The sequence below is a fragment of the Anser brachyrhynchus genome (assembly GCF_964034855.1).
Source record: "Anser brachyrhynchus genome assembly, chromosome: 9".
Classification (NCBI taxonomy): domain Eukaryota; kingdom Metazoa; phylum Chordata; class Aves; order Anseriformes; family Anatidae; genus Anser; species Anser brachyrhynchus.
The window spans coordinates 22,848,465-22,870,417 of NC_137703.1; the positions used below are offsets into that span (position 1 = coordinate 22,848,465).

Below are 21,953 nucleotides of genomic sequence, written 5' to 3' on the forward strand. Positions count from 1 at the left end.
TGATGATAAGGCCACCACCCCATAGGTACCAGCAGCCAGGAGCTACGTGTGTGTTCTGCTGTCTGCCAGTGCCTCCTGCCTGACGGCATGAGCGAAAATCCGAAGCCATGACCACCATGTTTTTACGAGGGACAATAATTTCCACCACTCAGTTTGCTCCATGTGGCAGCATTTTCAGCAGAGAGTAGCTGACAATATGTAAACCTCCAAGTGCAGGTGGGAGTCACCAAAAGGTCCCAGTGTTGCTCCAGGACCTGGGAGAGGAGTGTTTGGCACTCCTGGAGCTGTCCCAGGCACGTTAAAAGTGAGATACTCTTTTAATCAAGCAAGAACTAGCACAGTGATTTTTTCTTACTGACTTTGAGTATGATTCCCACTGACAGTTATTAAGGAAGCTGAAATTCTTGTAAAATTCCGCACAAATTATTTGAGTGAAAGTGAAGCAGTACAATTTTTTATTATTTTCTAAATGTATTCTGAAGTAAACAGGAAAGTAATATTATAGAAAACTATATAAAACACTGACAGGTTGTTTTTCTGATTGTGTATCAGTGTTACTGATAATGATCACAAAATAATAATGATTTGGGCTCTGGGATGGGTTGCTTGACATTATAATCTGATTCAATCTGCTTTTCATTTTTAGGATATATTACTTTTCAGATAAACTGAGAACTGAAAATCCCCCCTGAAAGAAAAGTGGAATATAAATTTACAAAGTCTAGACAGCCAGCTGAAAACTGATTTTCTACACCTTACAAAGAAACAGACTATAAGCCAACTCTTTATTTAGCCTGAATACTTCCATAGTTTCCAGCTGTTTGCAGAGAACTGCTGTACTTTGATCCAGCTGATAATAAAACTAGGAATGCACAAATCATTTTTATCAAGCACCAAGTACAAATGCTCCTCTGTTGAGTAAACTGAAGTGGACAAATCCTTAGCTCCACACTCAGATGGAGTGTTTCCACTGTAACTAAGGGCTGACTGCACGAGCATGTGAGATTTCAAGGGCTGGTGTTCAAGTAGTGTCAATGGGATGCACACAGGGAAGGTTTTCACCAAGGCAATCACAGCATTTCCAGTAGAATGGCATAGTAAATTAACTCTACTGCATGATGCGTTGAGTTGGGGGGTGCTTGTAAGGCCAGCTTCAGTATTTTTGAACGTGCTTGCTATTCTTTTGGCTTTCTCTTCATTTTGCTGGAGTGTAAGCACTGCAAGCTAGAGTCCTGTATCGGTGGGAAAAAGAGTTGTGTGCATTTCCAAAATATTTTGAAATTTTGGTTGTGCCAAGTGCATGTTATTGGCAAAAAGAAAATCAGATGTGTGTACATATCTTATATGAAAAAATGCGTAATTATTTTTGATAGATTGATATTCAGAAAAAAAGCCTTTTTATTAGTAAGTGAAACAGTTCAAATCTAGTAATTTGGGCTCAGCATTTCTTTGCACAGCTCTTTGTATTAGCAAGTCTCTTTACACAGTCACAGAGCTGTGTTACAGACATTTTGTAGCACAGGTCCCTGAAAGGCAGATGTCATGTTATACTGGTACAGACTGCTAATCAACTTTATACCCTGTGGGGGTACCAAACAGGAAAAACAAACAGTTTGGATTTTCATTACAGTGTTCTTTTTTGCATACATTAAAGTAGGTAAGTGACCTAGAAGTTCAAGGAAGTGGTTTGATTTTTGAAAGCCTTTGTCACACAAATGTCACTGAGTGTTGTTTATGGGACTTGCTAAACTGGGATCATTTTGTACTTTTCTGATGGTAAGTTACTACTGTGAGTAATAAAAAAAATAAATAAAATCTTGGAGGTTGTAGTATGATATCCTTAACATGAATTTTCACTATTAATAAATAATAATTCATGAAATACAGTAATGGTTATATATTACACTGCATATCCAGTTAGATTTTTTTTTTCCAATATGATGTTTCCTTGAGGAAACTTCAGAATGACTGTGTTGGTGCTCTTCAACAAGTTCATCTGCAGACTGGAATCTCAAAGAACTCAAAGCCAAAATACGAGATTTTGTTGCCGTTGTGCCTAGGTGTTGTCCCTGTCATCCCATGTAGATGTCAACTATTGCCTCTACCACTTTTACTGTCGCAAGGGTAAGTGGTGGGAGAAGGGCTGAGCCACAAATCAAGAGTTCATTTCCATGGGACTGTACCACCTGAGTGGCAGTTCCCGCTGGATAGTCTCAGTTCCAGGCCCTGGGGGGATCAGGAGAGGAAGGGGTTACTCAGGCAAATTTTGGCACTGCATCTCTGGCAGTCCTGCGCACCCAGAGCGCTGCCTGAGATACGTGGATCCCCTGGGGGCTGCTGTCACCTCCTGCTTGTGAACGGCTCCTGGCATTTTCCCTCCACTTGGCTTTCCTCCATCTTGGAATGTCTTTTGTAGCCACAAAAAGATTTCCAGGCAAGTCTCAAGGAAAGATTGTCCATCTGTATTAAGTGTAAATTCCAAGACTGTTGGTACACGCTGAAATTAAGGTACATCAGGGGGTTGATTTCTAAACCTGGATGGCTAGAACTGAGAGCATCACATAAGGATGTTTTTGAGCTTAAATATGATGCATAAAAATCCAGACTCATACAAATGTTTTCTATTAAAAGGAATTAAACAGTTAAGCAGGCTTTGAATAACTGAGTACCGCAGTGATTAGCTGTTATGACTTGGTAATCTAATATTTCTTCTGTGTATAGTTTTTCATGTGAATTTTTCACAGCTACGGATGGAAAAGGTTGAATTGTTTCTCCATTGCATTGCTCAACCTGCAAGAAAAGAAATGAGGGTCTCAAGAAAGAAACAGAAAATCACCAGCCATGAAGAAAGCTGATATCACTGCTTGAAAAAAAAAAATCATTCAATTGTTTTTTGAATTTCTTCCCTTATATTGACTCATGTTGTTGCAAGCAGAAAGTCATTGTACGACTCCAAGTATTTTTCAGTGAAGTGAAATTTTATTCCCTAGGTTATGGTGTTGGGCACACCCAAAATATTAATGCTGGACAGATTTGTGGATTGTGTGCTTTCTGTTAGTGCTCATGGAGGAGTGGAGATACGTTGCTTGCACAATATTGCCTTAGGAGACAGCTTCCTTAGAAAGTGCCTAGAGAAGAACTTATTCTCAGATAAATGACAGCTCAAAAGAATTGAAGTATTTCCCTAAACTGTTAATAAAAGCATAATTTGATAGGATAACATTTTCAGAAATATTTTCCTGGTGTATAAAAGTTTTAGCAGAAAAGTCACATTTACCCATCTCCTGCATTGTGTATTGTTTTAATTAAAAAGTGTGTTGAAACCAACATAAGCTATAAGTTTGGGGCCTAGATAGTAAAATATCGATATAAATTGCGCTTAAAAGATTTATGATCGGTATATACGGAATATTGAGCATAAGATTGTTATATGATATAGGTAATTAGCAGGCACTCTATTATGAAATATGCATCTGTGTATTTTGTAGAACCGCTAGATGAGCTGAAGATCAGAAGTCACAGCACTGAACCACTACCAAAGCTGGAACACAAAGAGAGGGGAGGCCACCATGGGGCAGCTTCCTCCAGGGAGCCAGGGAAAGCTCAGGAATGGGATGGAACGCCGGGCCCACCCATGGTCTCCAGCAGAATGGGGAGATCCTCTGTCAGTCCAACCATGTTGGCTGGAAGCAACAGCTCAGGTATGTCAAATAGCAGAGGGGGGAAGATCTCATGAATCTCTTTGTGAGCTAAAAGATCCCTGAAGATGTAGGGAAGCATCTGGATTCTTCAGGCTTCCAGATATCTTCTAGAATCTGCCCATTAGCTGCTGCTGTAATAAGCGTTGCACTGTCTGCTTGTGCTTTCTACTGGAACAGGATTGGGATGGTGATAGAAAACGTAAACCTGTAAACTTGCCATTCAGCTATTTTAAAAGAAGTTAAAAAAAAATCCATTTGACATTGAAGAGGAACACTAAGGCAGAGAGCCCTCTCCTCTTTGCAAACGACAACTTAGAGAAAAGTTCATCAATTCAGATGTCACATATGGTAACAAAAACACACTGTGCAGAAACAAGGCTCTTATTGATATACTAGGTTAGTGGACGCAGTCGCTTTTTTTTATGCCTATACATAAATTTCTATAAAAGTGACTATAGATTTCAGAAGTCTCAAATTCATATCTATGCATTTTATCCATCGTATTTCATATATATATAATAATGGATTGCCATAAACCATGAAAAGTAACATAGTCTGTTTAATAAATTGAATAAGACAAACACACCTGATAAATGAATGTCCATCTAAACAGATATGCATAGCTATTGGATAAGCACTGCATTGTCACTTTTGAGATTTGACATTTCACTTAGAGTATTGCTTATTAGTTGGGTTGTGAAAAATACACACTTTAAAAATGGCTGGCATATATAGAATTGGAGCCTCATGGCCAGTCTTCGATAAAAATAAGGCTATGAGGGAGCTACTCAAACAAGAAACTATTCCTGCAGGAGTGGTCTGCTGGGCAGTCAGTGGCAGAGATTAGTCTTTACAGTGCTGAGATAGAAGAGTTACTCGGCACTCATGCAGGGCATTGCTTCCCTGTATGATAATGGGACTTGCATTTTCCCTGCCTTGCTGGAAATTACACCAGAAACTCAGTAGATAACTTGAACAGCCTTTACTGATGTGAAGTATCATTTACAGCAGTTATGTAGTCCAGCTTTTCTTGCTACAGCATGCCCATGAAACAGTCCTGCCTGTAACAGCAAAAGGGACTTTTCTGCAAATTTCATGACTCCAGCACGGGTAATGTAGGTTTTAGTTCATTTTGTTAACTTTTCTGTTCTTACAAAGCATTCTGGTACCTAGAAATTTTCCAGGTTAGCTCACAGCTTTGCTAAGAATTCTGTTCCCGGTATATTACACGACATCAGTGCTAATGCAGGTATGCATCAAATCATATCAGGACATTTCATAATTACACCAAAGGTCTGTACGAATATTTTCAGTTCTGCTGGATGACAGTATGGAGCAGAACGGAAGGGAAATGAAAATTAAAGAGTAAGTTCTTAGCAAAATATGGCACTTCTCTCCAAACTTTCTGCATAAGTTTTACTTTAAACAGTTGGTTGATCTCCAAAAGGAGACAAAACATTTTGGCCTCAGTTTGGTGTCAGCAAACTGCAATAGTCGTTGAATCATGCCTTGATTTAGTTAACTGTGACTTTGTCCTGCATAAGTAAGACTTCCAAAGACTCATACGGAAAGCAAAATTACAGAAATATTTATTGGCTCAATTTTGACTCCTTTTTTAAAAATCATGAAAATTTGTGAGCTGATTATGATTTTTCCTTCCCCACAGATTTTGTGATATTTTATTTGATGAATATTGCCTCTCATCTGCCAGGAGTATTTTTCCCCAGTGTCTCTAGCTGTTGCCTGAGCAACATGGTTTACCTTTAATCGGTTGGGCATTGCATTTAAAATGCTGTATACAGTTCTCATCAATGAACTTGTACGTGAACTGTAACAGTTCATTTCTTACAATTAAATTAAAACCATAACTGAATGCAAGAAAAGAGATTTAATACATCTGTATGGGTATAAATGCTTTCTGGGATCCAGGAGGTAGTGATTCTGTGCTACGAATTTGGAACTTAGATTTACCACAGGACCAAATAAAATCAGGGCAATCCCCAGTATAGTTCTCATTCTCTTTCCAACACCACAGATATGAGGAAAAAAAAAAAAAAAGTCTAGTTTTTGTGTGGTCATGTCCTTGAAAGACTGCAGTTTGCTGCCTACCTCCTCGTTTGCACTGGTCCAACCATTTGTTAGGGCACTGTTGGAATAATTTAAAGAAAATGGGGTTGAATTGCTCTGCAGTAAAACAGAAGCAATCTGAAAGGACTTTCCGTGTCTGTTCAATAGGGAGCTCTGCTGAGACAGATAAACTAGGAACTGGAGTGAGTACCGGATTTTTTTGTGGGATCTCTGCACCTGCTAGTAAGATCAGAAGGGGAATTAACCTGCTCCAAACGGGATCTTGAATCTTTTGGTCATTTTGTTCAAATGAGCACGGCCTGTCAGATGCACTGTCACTAATGACTGATTGTTCTCTCATCTGCCACATAATTTGTCAAGACCGCTTTCTGTTTCTTGTCATCCTATTGTTTCTTAACAGTAAGCAATGCAAGTGGCTTGGAGACACACTGGCCTTTAAGAAAGTCATTGCGATTGTACTGAACAGCCAAATGAGATCTGTGAAACAGAAAGCTGTGATAACTTCACTCCAGGAGCTTTGAAGAGTATTTTCTGGAATGTTGCTTCTTTTTTTCTAACTGCAACCGTGAAGCAGTATTTTGCATTGCCACCTGCTGCTAGAGACAGGCACTGCACTGCCTTTATCAAATTCTCTTGTGTACTGGTTTTGAATCTCCATGGTCTTGTCTCTCAGACAATCCATTTAGTATTCAAGCCGCAAACGTTGCAGATAATCAGGAAGGGAGTAAATATCTGCCTTTCACTGGAACTACTGGTTCATATTGTGGTGGATTTGCAGAAGCAATGAATAGTTAACTTCCAGATCTTTGGGAACGAAGAGATGCTTGTGGAGCCTGAGGTGCAAGACACATTCATTAGCACAAGAAGGGAATAGTGGCAAAGTACCAATTAATGCTAGGTAGGGCTGCTTCACTCAAAGACACAGCATTCCCACCAAACCCTATCTTTTCTCCTCAAGCAATATCAGGGTATCACTGCGCTACTAAATCCTCAAGGATTCTTGAAGCAAAGGCAACTTAACGCTGGAGGTATACATTACTGGGCAGCCAGGTCCAGGCCAGGACCCGATGCTGCTGGAGCTTGCCTACACTGGTCACCTGTGTTCTCAGCTGGCAGGCTCTCCCTTAGCAGCACCTGCCACCTAAAACCAAATGAGCAGTACTGGGCACTGAACACTATGGGGATCAACCCAGTGTGCCAGGAGCCAGGCGTGCGATCTCCAGTGTGCTGGGTCACACCATGTCAGAGCCTGACTGCAGATGTATGCACTGCTCTCTGCAGCGGTGGCATTACAGCCGTTTGAAACAAAGCAATTCCCAAATTGTCCTTTTGGTCCAGAGTCCTGAGATTGATGGATATCCATGCCAGAAGCTTCAGAGAAAAACAGAAAGAAGTGTTAAAGAAAAAAACGCTGCCAGAGTTTATTCCTTACCTCATTGTTTATGTTGTTGACATCGATCTGAAGCATGACAGTTCAGAACAAATCTTAATTTAAAACATACCTCATCTAATGCAGACATGGTTTTTGTCATCTGAATTGTTTTTGAGTACAGCTAAGCTTTTGGCCTCTTGATTTCTAGTAACACGGAGTTGCATTGGTTCGATGCTTCCTTTGTGAAAACAGTTCAGTTTGACATGCTCCTGTGCTTTCAGCACTAAGTGACTCCTGAAGGTGAAGTCCTGAATACTTTCTGTATGTGAAAGAATAATATATATTTCATTCCACCTGAAGGTTGCATAATTTCCAGTTGTGTTTCAGCTTACTCCTTTTTAGGAGACCAACATGGCCAGGCCAGTATGATGATAATAGGTGTGATTCATTTTTCCAGTATGCATGCTTTCTTTTTTTTTTTTTTGCATGTGATTACTCTCAGCCTGTCACATCGCCTTGTTTAATTCAAAACGTGCTTCTTGGCAGCTGTAGCAAATAAGCAATATTTCTCTTTTCATGTGCAAAGAAGAGACTGTGACAGGATAAGAAGCTTCTCCAATGTAAGTGACAGCCAGAGTATTTTTTTGAATTAAGATTAGGATAGGCAGAATGAAGTCTTCCTTGGATGAATAAAAGAACTCTTCCCGTTAAGATCCAAAAATAAAAATTGTGCAGAGCTGTTGTATTTCTGGAGAATATAGAAAGCCATAACACATTGGTATAAAACTGATAGAAAATATTTCCATAAAATCTTGTCTCATCTCAGCATTCTGCTTTACTGAGAAAAATCCAGCAACTCCCTCTGCCCTAAATGCAACCAACCAAGCTTCTACATCTTTTAGCTAAGATGACAGCACTTTGTTATACTTCCAGAAAAGAGGTCATTTATGCAAGTGCTTAAATACATAATTAAGTACACAATTTTAAGGCAATCTTATTTGTGATTGGAAAACCTGTATTTCTGTGTTGGGTATTCTCTCCTAAAATTCTCACCCACAATGCTGTCCTACTGGGGCTGTCTGCTCACTTATATCCACATGTAACCCTTCTGGCATTGTCAGGACTCAGCTTTAAACCTGAGAGTTGAGTAATGCCAGTCCCAGCGCAGCTGACTATGTCTGTGGGCATACTTCACATGGAGGTGGAGGTGCTCCCTACCACGGGGACTGCTGGGAATCTTGTGGCTGCTGTGGGTGACAGAACGGGTGACCTGATGGGACTGATACAGAGCTGACCAGCCAGCCCCTCCTAGCATTGTGCTGCGTCAGCACCTGGCTGCTGGAGGTGGTTCAGGCACTTGGTGAGCAGCGCGGTTTTCGTAACACGGCACGGTAAGAGGGATGTGTCATTTGAAGCTGTGCAAAATGACACCACAAAAGTTTCATAGGTTAAATATAGCAACTGAATCTTATGAACGTTTTTGTGCATAACATAACTAAATAAAATCTACAGAACAGCTCGGTAGCTACCCTGAATAATCTACTGAATTCCAACCTCATCCTCCAGAATTCAAACTCCATTGATTGCAAGGGGCATTTCTAACGGCTACTCAAGTGCACGGCATCCTTTGGCCCCCGCCCAGTAAAGCACTTAGACATACGCCTGTGAGTTCCCTTGCTTGGCAGTAGGCTGCTAGTCCTCGTCAGCAGTCGAACAGCTTGCAGCAATGGCAAAAGGCTCCTAGTGGTGGATGCAGAGAGGGTTTTGTGTTCAGAGTGGTGACTCTGGAACTCTTTCAAGCAGTTTTTCTTTCGAACCAGAGGATACATCCACATAGTGAAGTGAAGTGCAGCACAGAGCTGAGGTGCCATGACAGCTTTATCAGTATAGAATCATAGAATCATTAAGGTTGGAAAAGACCTCCAAGATCATCTGGTCCAACCATCACCCTACGACCAGTGTCACCCACTAAACCATGTCCCTAAGCATCACGTCCAACCTTTCCTTAAACACCCCCAGGGACGGTGACACCACCACCTCCCACCAGACATATTTTAGCTAGCAGTATGATGGAGCATGACCAAATGGGTCCTCCTCAGAGGACAGATGTCTACAGAGTCTTCCCTATGTGCTTAGGCTGCCTGATAAAAATGTCCCCTGCTCCACACCATGTATTACAGTCACAGAGGGAACTTCTCAAGAAGTCTCATGACTACTCATTTCAATATGTTAATAGTGAGCTATCTCAATATCATTAACACTAGAAACTATCCCTGAGATTTGCTGCCAGAAGTTGTTCTGCCTTCAAAGGTTCTCATCAGGAAATATTAAAACCATTTTCATTCTAGAACCAGGATCGGTATCAATATGCAGACCTTGCAGACAAGCTGAACTGACCATATGAACATGGAAACCAAGAGTTCAAGATACTGAAAGTTGCTGGACAGTGGACAAAATCATTCAAGAAAACCTCTCACTACTTTTTAGACAGCCTAAAGTACAAATTAGTATTTGAAATGACCATTGTACTCAAAATCTAGTTACCCTCAGTACAGTGAATAAGCTGTCCAGCCGAAAAATAACATGCCGAAGAATGCAGAACAGTGAGTTGGACATCACTTATGCAACAGAGCATTTATGGATTTTTTCCACAGTAACGTGCAGTGTGAAGATGTTACTCAGAGCACTAATTACAGTAGAATAGAGTATTTATTTGGTCTAAAAATATTCCCTCTGAGAGCAATGGAATGGCTGTTAAAAAAATATCCATTTCACTGCATAACCTAACTTCCTGAACTTTTTTTTTTTAAAAAAAAAAAAAAGCTGGATAGAACAGTCTTTGAAACCACCTTTGGTGAGGATCACCATGGAAATTGCAATAGTTTCCTTAATACTGTAAAATATATTACAGGGAGATAAGGGAACTAATACTTCATCTGTGCGTGATAGATTTTCTTTCTTTGATTCTAGATGAAAGGATTCTCTTTGGCAAGGAAATGGTAATATATATATATCCAAATTAGAGATTGTGACACTTCTCTCTGCTTTTCCAAAGTAAAGAAAACAACTCAGAAGCAATGGCAGACAATGCCTCAGAGTTTTTGACATGCTGCATGTCTGATTTTGCTTGTCACAGCAAAAAAAAAAAAAAAAAAAAAAAGCCTTTACTTAGCAGTAGGTGAAAAACAACCAAAAACCCCACTTCTTGCCCTCTCTGAAACCCCAGCAAAATTCTAGGAGGGAACAGACACGAGATCTGTTATTACATCTATACTACTGAAAGAACCAGTCAGAAATCTGGCACGCAGACTGTGAAATCTGAACAAAAATCTAATCAAACCTTTGAAATAACTACCCGAGTCCAAAAAAAGCAAAACAACAGATTATGTACAAAACACAAGGTTATGGGGGAGATCAGTCCGCTCCTTTCTGCCTGCTTATTGCTGTGTTGACTCGTGGTATGTTTACAGACTGACTAGGAATGAGTGAATTGAATAATGCATTCGTCAAACAGCATAAATATTTTTGCTGCTCAGCCAGCTGGAAGTTAACCAACCTATTAATATTTAGTTGATGAATATTCACCCATACAGATGCTTTCACTGGTCTACGTGCTCCAGCTTAAGTGGATAGCTCTTCTCCATACTCTATTGAATTCTGAATTCCAATGAAAGTAAGCATTTAAGGTGACAATGAAAAAGCATCAGTGAGATCGGAAGGACATATTTCAGCACACTGCTCGTAGGTGGCGTACTGTGCCAGCTGTCCTCAAGTTTCCAAGATATGCCAAGTGACCTTAAGGATGTGCTAGTGATGGACAATTTTATTCCTTTCAAACAATGGCCTGACCAGTGGCTAATGATGATATTAGAGATCCAGGTAGGAGAGAGAGATTAATGTAAACCACACACAGACAAAGCAGCAGTGCAAATGAGAAATGAGAAAATATATTTCAGAGAGATGGAAGCAAAAGATATATGAGAATATGTGCTTCAAAGGCATACTTCCTAAAACTGGACTACAGAAGGCATAAGTCCTTCTTCTCTTCATGAAAATATAGAACCAAATAGAAATTCTTTCAACTTGTTGTAAGGAGGCATGGTACTATTGTAATTGTTATTCATATTAAACCACTATCATTTCAGATAAAATTGGAAGTTTACTATTGTACAAAGTGTATCTGCTGAATGAGAGTGTCCTTGTTGTCAGTGTTTACCCGCTATATAAAAAAGACACCTACAGGGTTAGGAGGAAGGCTTATAAAACATGAAGAGAACAAACACATTCATCTAAGCCAGAAGTCACGGGTTGCAAGGAGATACTTCCTCAGACATAAACACGAATTGTAGGGACAGCTATTTTTCTCAAGCACAAACAGGCAGACCCTTTTCTCAGGAAACAACAGTTTCTTCTAGACCAGACAGGGGGTGTTGAACACTGTGGGGTAGCACACTGGTGTCAGCATAGCTCAGACACAAAAACCCTCCAGAACTCTTGAGCTGCACGGTCACCTTCATGCCAGGACGTTAACAGTAGTAGGCTGCACTGGAAATCAGCGGGGAGCCTTCTGAGAAATGCCTACATGGACAACAGAGGGGAAATGCAATACCTATGTCGTTTCTGTTCAGTTCCTCTCTGAAACTGAACGTTCTCTTCTATTCAAGGCTTCTGTAATCACCTCAGTGCTGGGGAACTGAGTTTGGAATTTACCACTGTTGAAGTTCCAATTTCTCTCCTTTCTTCCTGCTTTCTTGTCTCTCAAGTTACTGCTCTTAACACATTTCCTAGAGCTTTTGGTGTCATTCCAAATCCAAAGTACCACAGTATCTTCACTGCTTTTGTACAGTCCTTCCTTAGGAGGAAAGCAAGAGAAAGTTTTTGATATGCTGCCTGTCTGTTTGCTGCTTTATACTCTCTACTTCGGCTTCTGAGATGATAGAGAGCAAGGAGAGAAGCCGGGATGTTGGATGGGTTCTGTCCTAACCCCCCTTCTTCTAACCCAACTTTTGGGCCAAATGTCCAAGACGAACTGGAACCCAAGCCTGGAGACTCCATTTCAAGTGAATCCTGGGTCCACCATGTTTCAGTTAATGCAGCGGTAACCAGCCTCCAATTCACTGGTTTCTTTTCTTTTCTCTTCTTTCCCAGAGCCTAAAGCAAGTTGCAGATTAGGTCGGTCTGCGTCCACATCAGGTGTGCCTCCTCCATCCGTTACTCCGCTCAGGCAAGCCAGTGACCTTCAGCCGAGCCAGGTACCATCGTTAGCCAATCGTGAATGACTCCATGTGCTGCAACATGCCAAATGTTTCTCACCTCTGTGTCTGTCATTTGTTACAGTAGATGAGTTTTTGTTTTCTTGTCTTTATTTTCTGTGCGTCTGCGTGCATTTGTGTGTGCGCATCTCTCATTGGCAATGAAATTCCACTGGATGCAGCCAGTAGAATTTTCTTTGCTCTTAATTCTTTGTATCCTTTTCTGTCTTCATTCTGTAATATAAATGTAGTAAAACTGTACTGTATGAATTTGCTGGATTTTTTATTTTTTCACGTTTTCTGTACTTTTTTACTGTCTTTAAAATTTATCACACTTTGATAAATTTAATCTGTGTTTAAGTGTAAATTTCTTTTAAATGTCATCTAAAGCACTTGCACCAATGTTTGTCAATGACTTGTACATACCTTTGACTTCTGCCCAGTCGTACTATAATATTTGTGCCAGTCTTACATTTGTTTTGAGCTCAGTGCATGATTGTATTACACTGTGATTTATCACTGTCCTGAAAACTGCTCTTACAGCAAGTTGTTTTGTTTAGTTAAGGCAGCTCTCTTCAGCTTTAGGCCATGTAATGCTTACAGGACTATGAAATAGTCTGCTGTAGTTATATCTATTGTATATTGTTAGGAACCAAAAAACAAACTAAAGGGGTAAAATTCTCCTCATATCTTAAATTGAGATACTTTTTTTCCCCCATCAGAAACAATAATGCCACACAGACCCTTAAGAAAGAAATGGAAGTGTTTGGGTTTGGCAAATTTCTCCAACAGAGAGAAAATGGAAAAGAAATAAAGACATAGGAAACCTATACTTACCTTTATTTTATATGCTAATACTTGATATTGTATCATTTCGCTGCGCAGACCTGTATTATTAGTTTGACAGAACGAACTGCTGAGAGTAGTAATTGAGAGGAAGGGTTTCACTTAAACATAACGTGAATACCTTCTGTCAAGCTCAGAGCGCTCCAATATTGTACCACTTGTGTGTACATGTATGGGCCTGCACATGGCTGTGTGTGTGTGTGGGTGTACGTATACACAGGCATAAACACGTATGTATATATGTGCACATACATACAGGTATGCACACACACACAAGCACCCTTATTTAGATGGTGAATTTTCAATTGGCTTTCAGGGAATTAGTTCCCATAATCCTATTGAACTTCAATGAGATCTGAGTGGTAAACTCCCTTAGGACTATTTCACATGTAATTCCCTATTTAAGTTTATTGTAGCTTGGTGAGCTGCTTCAAGAAGCTCTTGGCCAAAGCAGAGACCAGAAGAATAAGGTCAATTTACTCAATCCAGAGCATTACGTACTTGTTAGGAAGGTTATAGTTGTGTAGCCTAGTCCATACTGGTTAAAATTATTTAACTGCAGAACTGAAGCTACTGTATTACTTTAGAGTCCTGCTGGACACAATGCCTTGCATGTTTCTAAAACATATTTTACATAAAATCAAATCCATAATGGAGATTCAAAATGACAGCCTATTTAAATAGTGCATCAAGTATTTATTTATTTATTTTTTTTCTTGAAGGAAGAAATTAAGGTAATAGTACTTCCAAAGGATTTGAGTGCCCTGGTGTTCATGTAGTACACCTTTTTTGATAAAACAGGTCTCACGTCAGACATGATGATTTGCTGGATACTCAGTGGCAAAGGCACCTTGGGTGTTTTGAAGGCATTTTAGTCTCTCAATTTATATTAAGAACTAAACAATAAGCCTTGAAAGCAGAAGCTGATGTGATAGAAGAGATAATGAGCCTCTTAGAAGCTGCAGTCAGGGTTCACTGAAACTGTGGAGGAAAAATCCACCTCACTTTATACAGAAGAAAGGAGCAAAGATGATAAGAGGAATTTTCAAGTGACTGTAGAGGGTATTCTTGTTAATTGAATAATGTATGGGCATGGCTTCGTGAGAAAAAACAAAAACTGGTAAAAGCTTTATCTCTGCTCATCTTCCCCTCCAGTTGTCAATTTCTTACTATCAATCTATTAAATTGTCATTTATTATGAATGCATAAATTTGTAAAGGTGTGGATTTGACCCTGATTCCAGCTGAAAGACATAAGTCTCATTATCTCCTTGGCTGATACAAACATTGCTTCAATTGTGTTCTTTATACACCTACTCTATCTTAATGTGCAAATAATCTATGATGGGTGAAATGTGTTTGGAAATGGCTGGGTTGTTAGCCCATTCTGAGTCTGACAGATTGTGGCATACAGTGTATTTGTTTTTGTGTGCTGTGGCTATTGATTATATTGATACTGGTTTCCTTAACTACATCATAATCAGCAGTTACGCTTTCCAAAAGATTAAGAGGATGCTTCTTGTCATCCACCTCTGTGTTGATGATATGGGGACAGCTGACATTCACACAGGGATTCAAGGTAGAGGGGTACATCTGGGAAAGGGCAGAATACTGTTTTGATTGTTTTTCTCAAATCTTCATGGATCCCCAACTAATATTTTTCAAGCATTTAACTTGAGAAAAATTTAGATGTACAACCGAGTTCTCCAAGGCTCATCAGTTTTAATACAGAATGACTCATGCAAGTGGTAAGAATGCTTAGTAACTCAAAGAAGGTCTGAACTAAGGAAACCTAAATTTGAATTTCAAACAAATACTGGCTAATTTTATAACTATTGGCATTTAACTCCTGTATGCCTTATTTTCTTGCTTCTGTAATGGTGTAGGAGTTGTGAGGATTAACCAGATAATATTTATGGAACATATTTATGGCGTATGGATGGTAAGCATTACAGTGATCACTTATAAATAAAAAGAAAGGGCTTACAATGAATTATGTGGCTGGTCTCTGATGGAGAACACTTAAAAGTAACACTTAGAAGTGGTGACCAGCAGTTACAGACACGCAGAGGCAGAGAGCATGCTGTTCTGTACTTCTGGTAAATGGTGAGGGCATTTTGAAAGATGGTTGCAGGAAGCAACCTTGGATTAAGTCATGAATTAACTAAATTTAGAGTGAAGGATAAACAAAAAAAATCACGTAACTGAAGTTATTGTGTAAGAAAAAAGTTGAAGAAATTAAGGAAGTAGAAAAAAAGTCAAAATTCAACTGTGAACATGAAACTATAATATGGCAGAAGTATGGAATATTTTTGAGTTACAGAAGTGGCAAATAGCTATATACACTAAATAAATACCCTAATACAAATGTATACCCTAAAGAGAGGAATGTAAGTAGTGGAGAGGTGTTCTACATATCACAGAAGGTGTTCCCCTATAGAGGTTCTCCAGTGTTAACAGAGAGCTTACAGGGAATGGAAAAGTGTTCTAGACAGTAAAGAAAGTTGCACCTTAGATATCAAGTAATGTGTGGATAAAACTAGAAACAGTGGAAGTCCATCTGAATTTGACCATTATATTGAAATGCAAACAAGTACCAATCTTTTGTAGCCACCCAAGCAGACAAAACAGAAGTTAACCAGAACATGAGGTTCATAAAGTAGAAATCAAGTATGGTCCCAGGATGCCCCAGTAAATAAATGATCTCCCATATTGCTGCAGCTTCTGTAGCAGACATGCTCAGGTGTTCTTGCCCCTGCAATGGCAAATCCTCAAGCATGGCAGGGCACACCTGTAGTGAACTGAATTGTTCACTTGCGTAAAGTAAGAAGGATTTGGAGTCATGGATACCACTGCAGTGATTCAATGGTTCCCTGCCTCCTGTCATTCTCTCTGTCTTCTTCTCAGGGTAACAAAGGATTACATAGGAATCAAAAATCCATGTCACATACAGGATATATGTGCACTGAGCATGCTTATTTGTAAAGAGTAAAATGTTTCAAGCAACCTGTACTGTGGAAGTCCCCCTGCTGGATAGCTGAGCATCTTGCATCCATATTTTTAATGTACGTAAAGCCATCTCTAGGTCACTGCCAGGCTTCTCTGAAACACACACACACACAATTCTGCTAAATTCTATTTTAAAGAAAAGTAGCCAATAGAACTATCTCCTGTTTTATTTATTTATTTATTGGCAAACGAATTTTGCAAAATGAAATTTCATTAAGATGTAGACAGCCATGTGTATTAAGCTGTATATCAGCACAATGGCACATGTTTATAGACGCATCCTGAAGGAAAGATCCACACGTTTATATGATCCACAACCTCAGGGAAAATACACCCTTTGATAACAAAGCCCCTGATAGCTACAATTCAGTATTTCAGCTTTTCTGTGAAGCAGAGCCTGCTTTCAGACATTTCCACAAAACTATGTACCTTATCTGCAGATATGCAGCCTCTCCTCATGCTGCCAGTTAGTTACTTGCTTTTCAGTGGGAAGACAGCACTCTAGTCCCTTTACTTTTGTCTCCTTGAGGTATGCTGTCCTAATCTCTGGAAGGCAAGCATGCCTTGCAAGGCCTGGTGTCTTCTTGTGGGGGGGACAGGGCGCTGATATCTATCTCCAATTTAAGCAAGGAAAGAAGGTTTAAACTTAACAGTGGTGATCAAAGTAAAATCCAGAAGCCATGCTGAGATTAGAAGGAATAATTTAGAGGAGGGAATAAAGATAGGCAGGCAGCTATGAAGGAGTTTCAACTTCCATTGCAAGAACAGAGAGAAAAGACTAGAAAAGAGAATCAACACTGAACGTTTTTTTTGTGTGTGTGGCCTTTTTTTTTTTTTTTCCTCCCAAAATGCAGTTCAAAACCTGTGGTATCTGCCCCAGCCTGCAGCAGACTGAGGCAGTGTTTGTCTTCCCTCATCCCAGCGCAGGCAAGGGGCCTCCAGCAGCTGGGCAGAGCTTTCAGCCCGTGCCCTCAGTCGGGTACGGGATTACAAGAGGGGGCCCCCACACCCGACCATGTCCCTGTGGCCTAGCACCGAAGGAAGGGACTCTGCCAACACTTTATTTGAGTGGGTGTCTTTGATGGGCAAGAATTTTAGGTACTTATTTTTGGTGTTTGAACTCACTACCAAAGCTGTTTTTAGGAAATGGAAAACCGAGCTTTGCACAGTCCTGAAAGCAAGAAACCAGGATTTGTCTCGTGTAGTTTTCTACTATGTACGTATTAAAGCCTGCAGGAAGCAGAAAGCAGAATTTCTACTTCCAGTCGGCAGCTGGAGGACGTTTTTGAAGGTTTCCCATCAGTACCAAGCGCCACCGGCCTATTTCCACACCCTCTGCGGTTTCTGTCGTGTCACCGCTTGGGCGGAGCTTGCGCCGGGCGACCAGGCGCCGGCTGTCGCCTGCAGCGGCCCAGCAAGGCCCAGCCGGGCCCTGCTCGGCCCGACTTGGCCCGGCTCGGCCCGGCTCGGCCCGGCTCGGCCCGGCCCGGCCCGGCCCGGCCCGGCCCGGCCCGGCCCGGCCCATCCCAGCGAGGCCCGGTCAGGCCCTATGAGTCCGGTCGCGGCGCTCCGTGAGGCGACGGCGCCGCCTGGCGGCCCCGGCAGCGCCACGGCCCTCGCCGAGCCCACCTGCGGCACGGGGCAGGCCCCGGGCAGGGCCTGGGGAAAAGCCCGGCGTGTGCTGAGGACCCCTCCCCAGGTCTCTGGGAGATACATTAAAGACTGAGCCTTGTGCAGCAGTGGTTGCAAACTGTCCCTGTCCGTGGCTGCTCCCTGGCTGGTGCAGTCCCCGCGCCCTGCAGCGCAGCGCTGGCTTTAGGGCCTGCACCGTTCTCACCAGTTAAATCCCAAACTCCTCCGCACAGCAGCATAGATAGCGTTTTGTTTAAGCCTGAATGTTTAGGTGCTAACGAAAATGCAATTAAGACACCCACGTTTTATCATGAAAAAAAAATTTTCTCGCATTAAAATTGATGTGAGACCTTATCCTCAGGGCAACTGCTATTTAATTTTATACTCTAGCTGAAAAATCCCAAGCACATAGTTTGAATTGTTCCACTGTAAAGTAAAAGAATGGTGGGAGGGAAATACAATGACACAAAAAAAGCTTAGATATCTATTTAGCTGCCCTCCACATGCATTCTTAGAACAATGCCCTGTAGTTTAAGTGCAGTATAGGCTCACCAAAAGAAATTCACAAAACTTGAGAGAAATAATGCAGAGTTGAATCCTGACAGGTACTGAGCATGCCTCAGCAACACAGCCAAGTGTTTGCCTCATGGCTAAGTGCATGAGTAATTCTGTTCTGGGTCAACTAAGTATCGCAAACCCAGTTCTTAATGTCTCTGGCCTTCGTTGTGTATACAAAGCATATTATAGTCTTTGTATGCCTTGTAAGCACTGTGTTCACCCTGTAATTAATGAATGCAAGAAGGTTAAATTGTTACTATTATGGCTATAATTATTTCTGAAAGCACCTAGACAAAAAACATCCCCAATGAATTGGCATTATCATGCTTTAGTTGGCAAATGTGCATCTGAAAGCATATGGTCTGTATATTACTCTGAGCACAAACAATGCATCTGTGCTCTTCTATTATTCTCAGTTTAAAGTTGTCGTTTTCCCCAGCAATAGTGTACAGGAGTTCAGCGCAGGCGATAAACACCCTGCACTTGTTAGGCCTTTTAGCAGGGCCGGGTTCCTGGCTGCCACATTTAATGACTTCCGCTGCTGAAAAATGAACATCTATAAATGAAGATCCATGCTGTTCCGTATCTGATCACAGCAGTCTTTTTTAACTTCCATTGTATGAAAGAAGTACAGTAATTGCAGGTAGATGGAGAACTCTGTAGACTGGAGTACTCTTTCATCCTGTCTGAAGACTAGTGAAATTGTAACAGGAAAAAAAAAAAGTGTGCTAGTAAGTGAATTAGTGTCTGCTAATGGCGTAAATGAGTGTCATTGCTCAGTACTGTAAATCCTTGCTGGATGCAGTCCTTGAAGAATCACAATCTGAAAGCAACATCAAACCCTAATGATTCTGCTTTTATGGTCCTAATAGTGCAGGGGGTTGCAATGAAAGCACCAACTTCTGTCACACCTGCTCTCTGGGCTGGAGGGAAAGTAAAGATCCCCCTGGGTTGCTGGTTAAAGATCTTAGGTGAAGTGCAGTCCCAAATTCCTATTCAAAAGGCATACCTAGCTACAGTGCTAATTACTGCTCTGGTATGGCTCTCTGTCTCTCTTTTTTTTCCCCTCGTTTTCAAAATTTTTGAAAGTATACTCTGTATTTTGAATGTAGGATATGTAGAAACATATAGAACAATTAATGGGATGGTGATGATAGTTTTCTTCTTCGTATGTGTAAAGTCTGTGTTCCCCTTCAGCCAGTGCAGTGGCTCTGAGATCTCTGTCTCTGTGCTCCTGGAGCCAACATTGTGGTTGTTCCTTTTTGCTAATTGATCTTCTTATCTTTTTCTTCATTCAAAATGTATGTCCACAGTGCAGGAACAGTCCCTTAGCCTCTTGCTCTGTAATCAGAAGTCTCATGGGTTTTTGGTCTACACTTTCTATACACCATTTATTGCTTTGGGTGGTAGCCCGTGATGCTGTTTCCTTAAAGGGACTTAATTACTCCTTCTGTTTAACCATCACTTTTAATAAAGCTTGGGATAGTCACTAGCTCCAAAGCATTCCTAATGCTGGCCAGTAGAATCTACCACGATACCATCTGTGGCGTTGAAGAATCATAAATAAGGTCCATAAATAAGGTTGTCTAAATATCATAAATAAGATATCCGTGTGGGTAGACAATGTGAGTAGAACAAATCCTGTCCTTACCCGAGGTTTTATAAGTCCAGCATAAGAGATGAGAAAGAAAGCAGTTGTAGAAGGGAATAGATTGGTACATATGTGACTGCTTAAGCTTTGGTTTACACTGAAATTAGAAAGTGCAAAACTATATGTGTAAAATCCATATATCTTTGACAGTGGTTTTAATTAGTTTTATATGCCACTAACATAATGAAATGCGTTTGGATGTCTAACACCAGATAACAAGGTAAATGTAATTAGAAGAAGTTTACAGATGATGTCTCTTTCTCAAATGTTCCACTTATGGAAGTGGAGTGCTCCTTCCATGGATATGTCTTTAGTGTCCGCGTAGGAGAAAACAAACAAAGGTAGGCACAGACTGAATTTTGTAATGCTGGTTTTGCAAATGGCTGGGAAGGAGAAGCTCCTCTGGGTCCCACCTGGGAGGATGGACAGGCATGGAAGAACCCAAGGTGGAGTACTGAGAGAACCCCCTGGCACAGGCAATTCACTGATAGGATGTGGGCCAACTTTTACCTGGAGATGATGTCTGGATTTGATCAGAGTTTGGCCTGAGTGTATGTGAAAATCCGAGTCATTCAGAGCCACAGGCCTTGTTCAGGCCAAACATTCACAGAACAGGGATGAGGCATCGTACCGATTGCCACCACCTAGAAAGAAGTGCTAGGGTACGACCTGTGTCCTGAAGTGCCATGCCACACACCCTTCTGGGGAGTTTGCACTACTAAAGATCTTGGAGACTGAATTTCTTGGTATTGTTTTCATGCCTTTACAAAGTGCAGCAGGGCCCCACGCCCACGAGAGGGAGCAATTGGATTACTTTACACCATCTTTTTTTCCTGCAAGGACAAATACTCTGCATACATGAAGGCGAAATTCTGCTGTCATCAGTCCAGCTAAAAACACTGTCAACATTTTGGATGAGAGAAACAACAAGAATTTTAATGCTGTAGGGAAAGCTCCACAGTGCATTATGTTGAGTTTCAGCTTGAATCTGGTCTTACATAATCAGTGCACGGGTCCAAAGCTGTGCAAATTGTTTCTAAATATACAAACTGCAAACTGAGAACTCTTATTAAAAAGAAAGAAAGAAAAGAAAATGCAGACCTTGAAGTGGATGGAATTGCCACATCCGTCATCCCTCACCTCCAAGGCACGCCTGGCTGATTGGCACAGGAAGCAAATGTGTCAGAGCCACCTTCTGTTGGCAGACAGCCCTGCTGCTGCTGTCCCAGAATTTTTTCTTCAGTATTCAGCTGGTCTGGTCATGCAGCAAAAGCAGGTCACTATGCTGCTGGGTCCTGCTTTGCCAGGACCCTGTATTTTGAAGAGCCTGAGAAAGCGCACGCTGTGAGGCCCGAGCACATGCTGTGGCCGCAGTAGGCCCCTAGGCCCAAGCATGGCGGTGGTGGCTCACTTCTCCATGTCGCTGACAGCGCGGGGCTTCTGCTTGGCCTCCTGGGCACAAAAAGTTTTGAACAGGAGCACTCTGGGCTGTGACCACACAGCGGCAGAGCTCCTACAACGCTGTTGCTCGTTTTTCAACTGTGTCAATGGTCACAGCCTTTTAGGACACACAATTTGAGGCACATGTTTTGTTGGGGGAAGCAGACCAGCTTTAAGAAATGTAGTTCTGCAGAAAGAGGGTGTTGGACATGGGAGCAGAGTGATCAGACCTTGCAATCTCTGAGCACCAGGCCTATATTTTGTCTTCCTACCTTTCCTCACTCCTCGAGTGCCAGCTTGGCTGCCATTATTTAAGATACAGTGGAAGAGAGTGGGAGGAAGAATATTGCATTCGCTTGCTCTGATCTCTTGTTGTTCTTGGATGGGCCTTGTAAGCTTGCCAGT

The 21,953-nt window shown here is 41.3% G+C and overlaps 1 protein-coding gene across 10 annotated transcripts in view; it reads left to right on the forward strand.

Annotated features, from left to right (window-relative positions):
* The window catches only part of NYAP2 (neuronal tyrosine-phosphorylated phosphoinositide-3-kinase adaptor 2), a 165,912-nt gene that overhangs the window by 125,567 nt on the left and 18,392 nt on the right, over nucleotides 1–21,953 (forward strand). For all 10 annotated transcript variants that reach the window (XM_080604051.1, XM_080604053.1, XM_080604056.1 and 7 more), the window contains 2 exons: nucleotides 3,489–3,701; nucleotides 12,310–12,413. In XM_080604051.1, coding sequence (XP_080460177.1) covers nucleotides 3,489–3,701; nucleotides 12,310–12,413 — 317 coding nt within the window. The remainder of the gene's footprint in view (nucleotides 1–3,488; nucleotides 3,702–12,309; nucleotides 12,414–21,953) is intronic.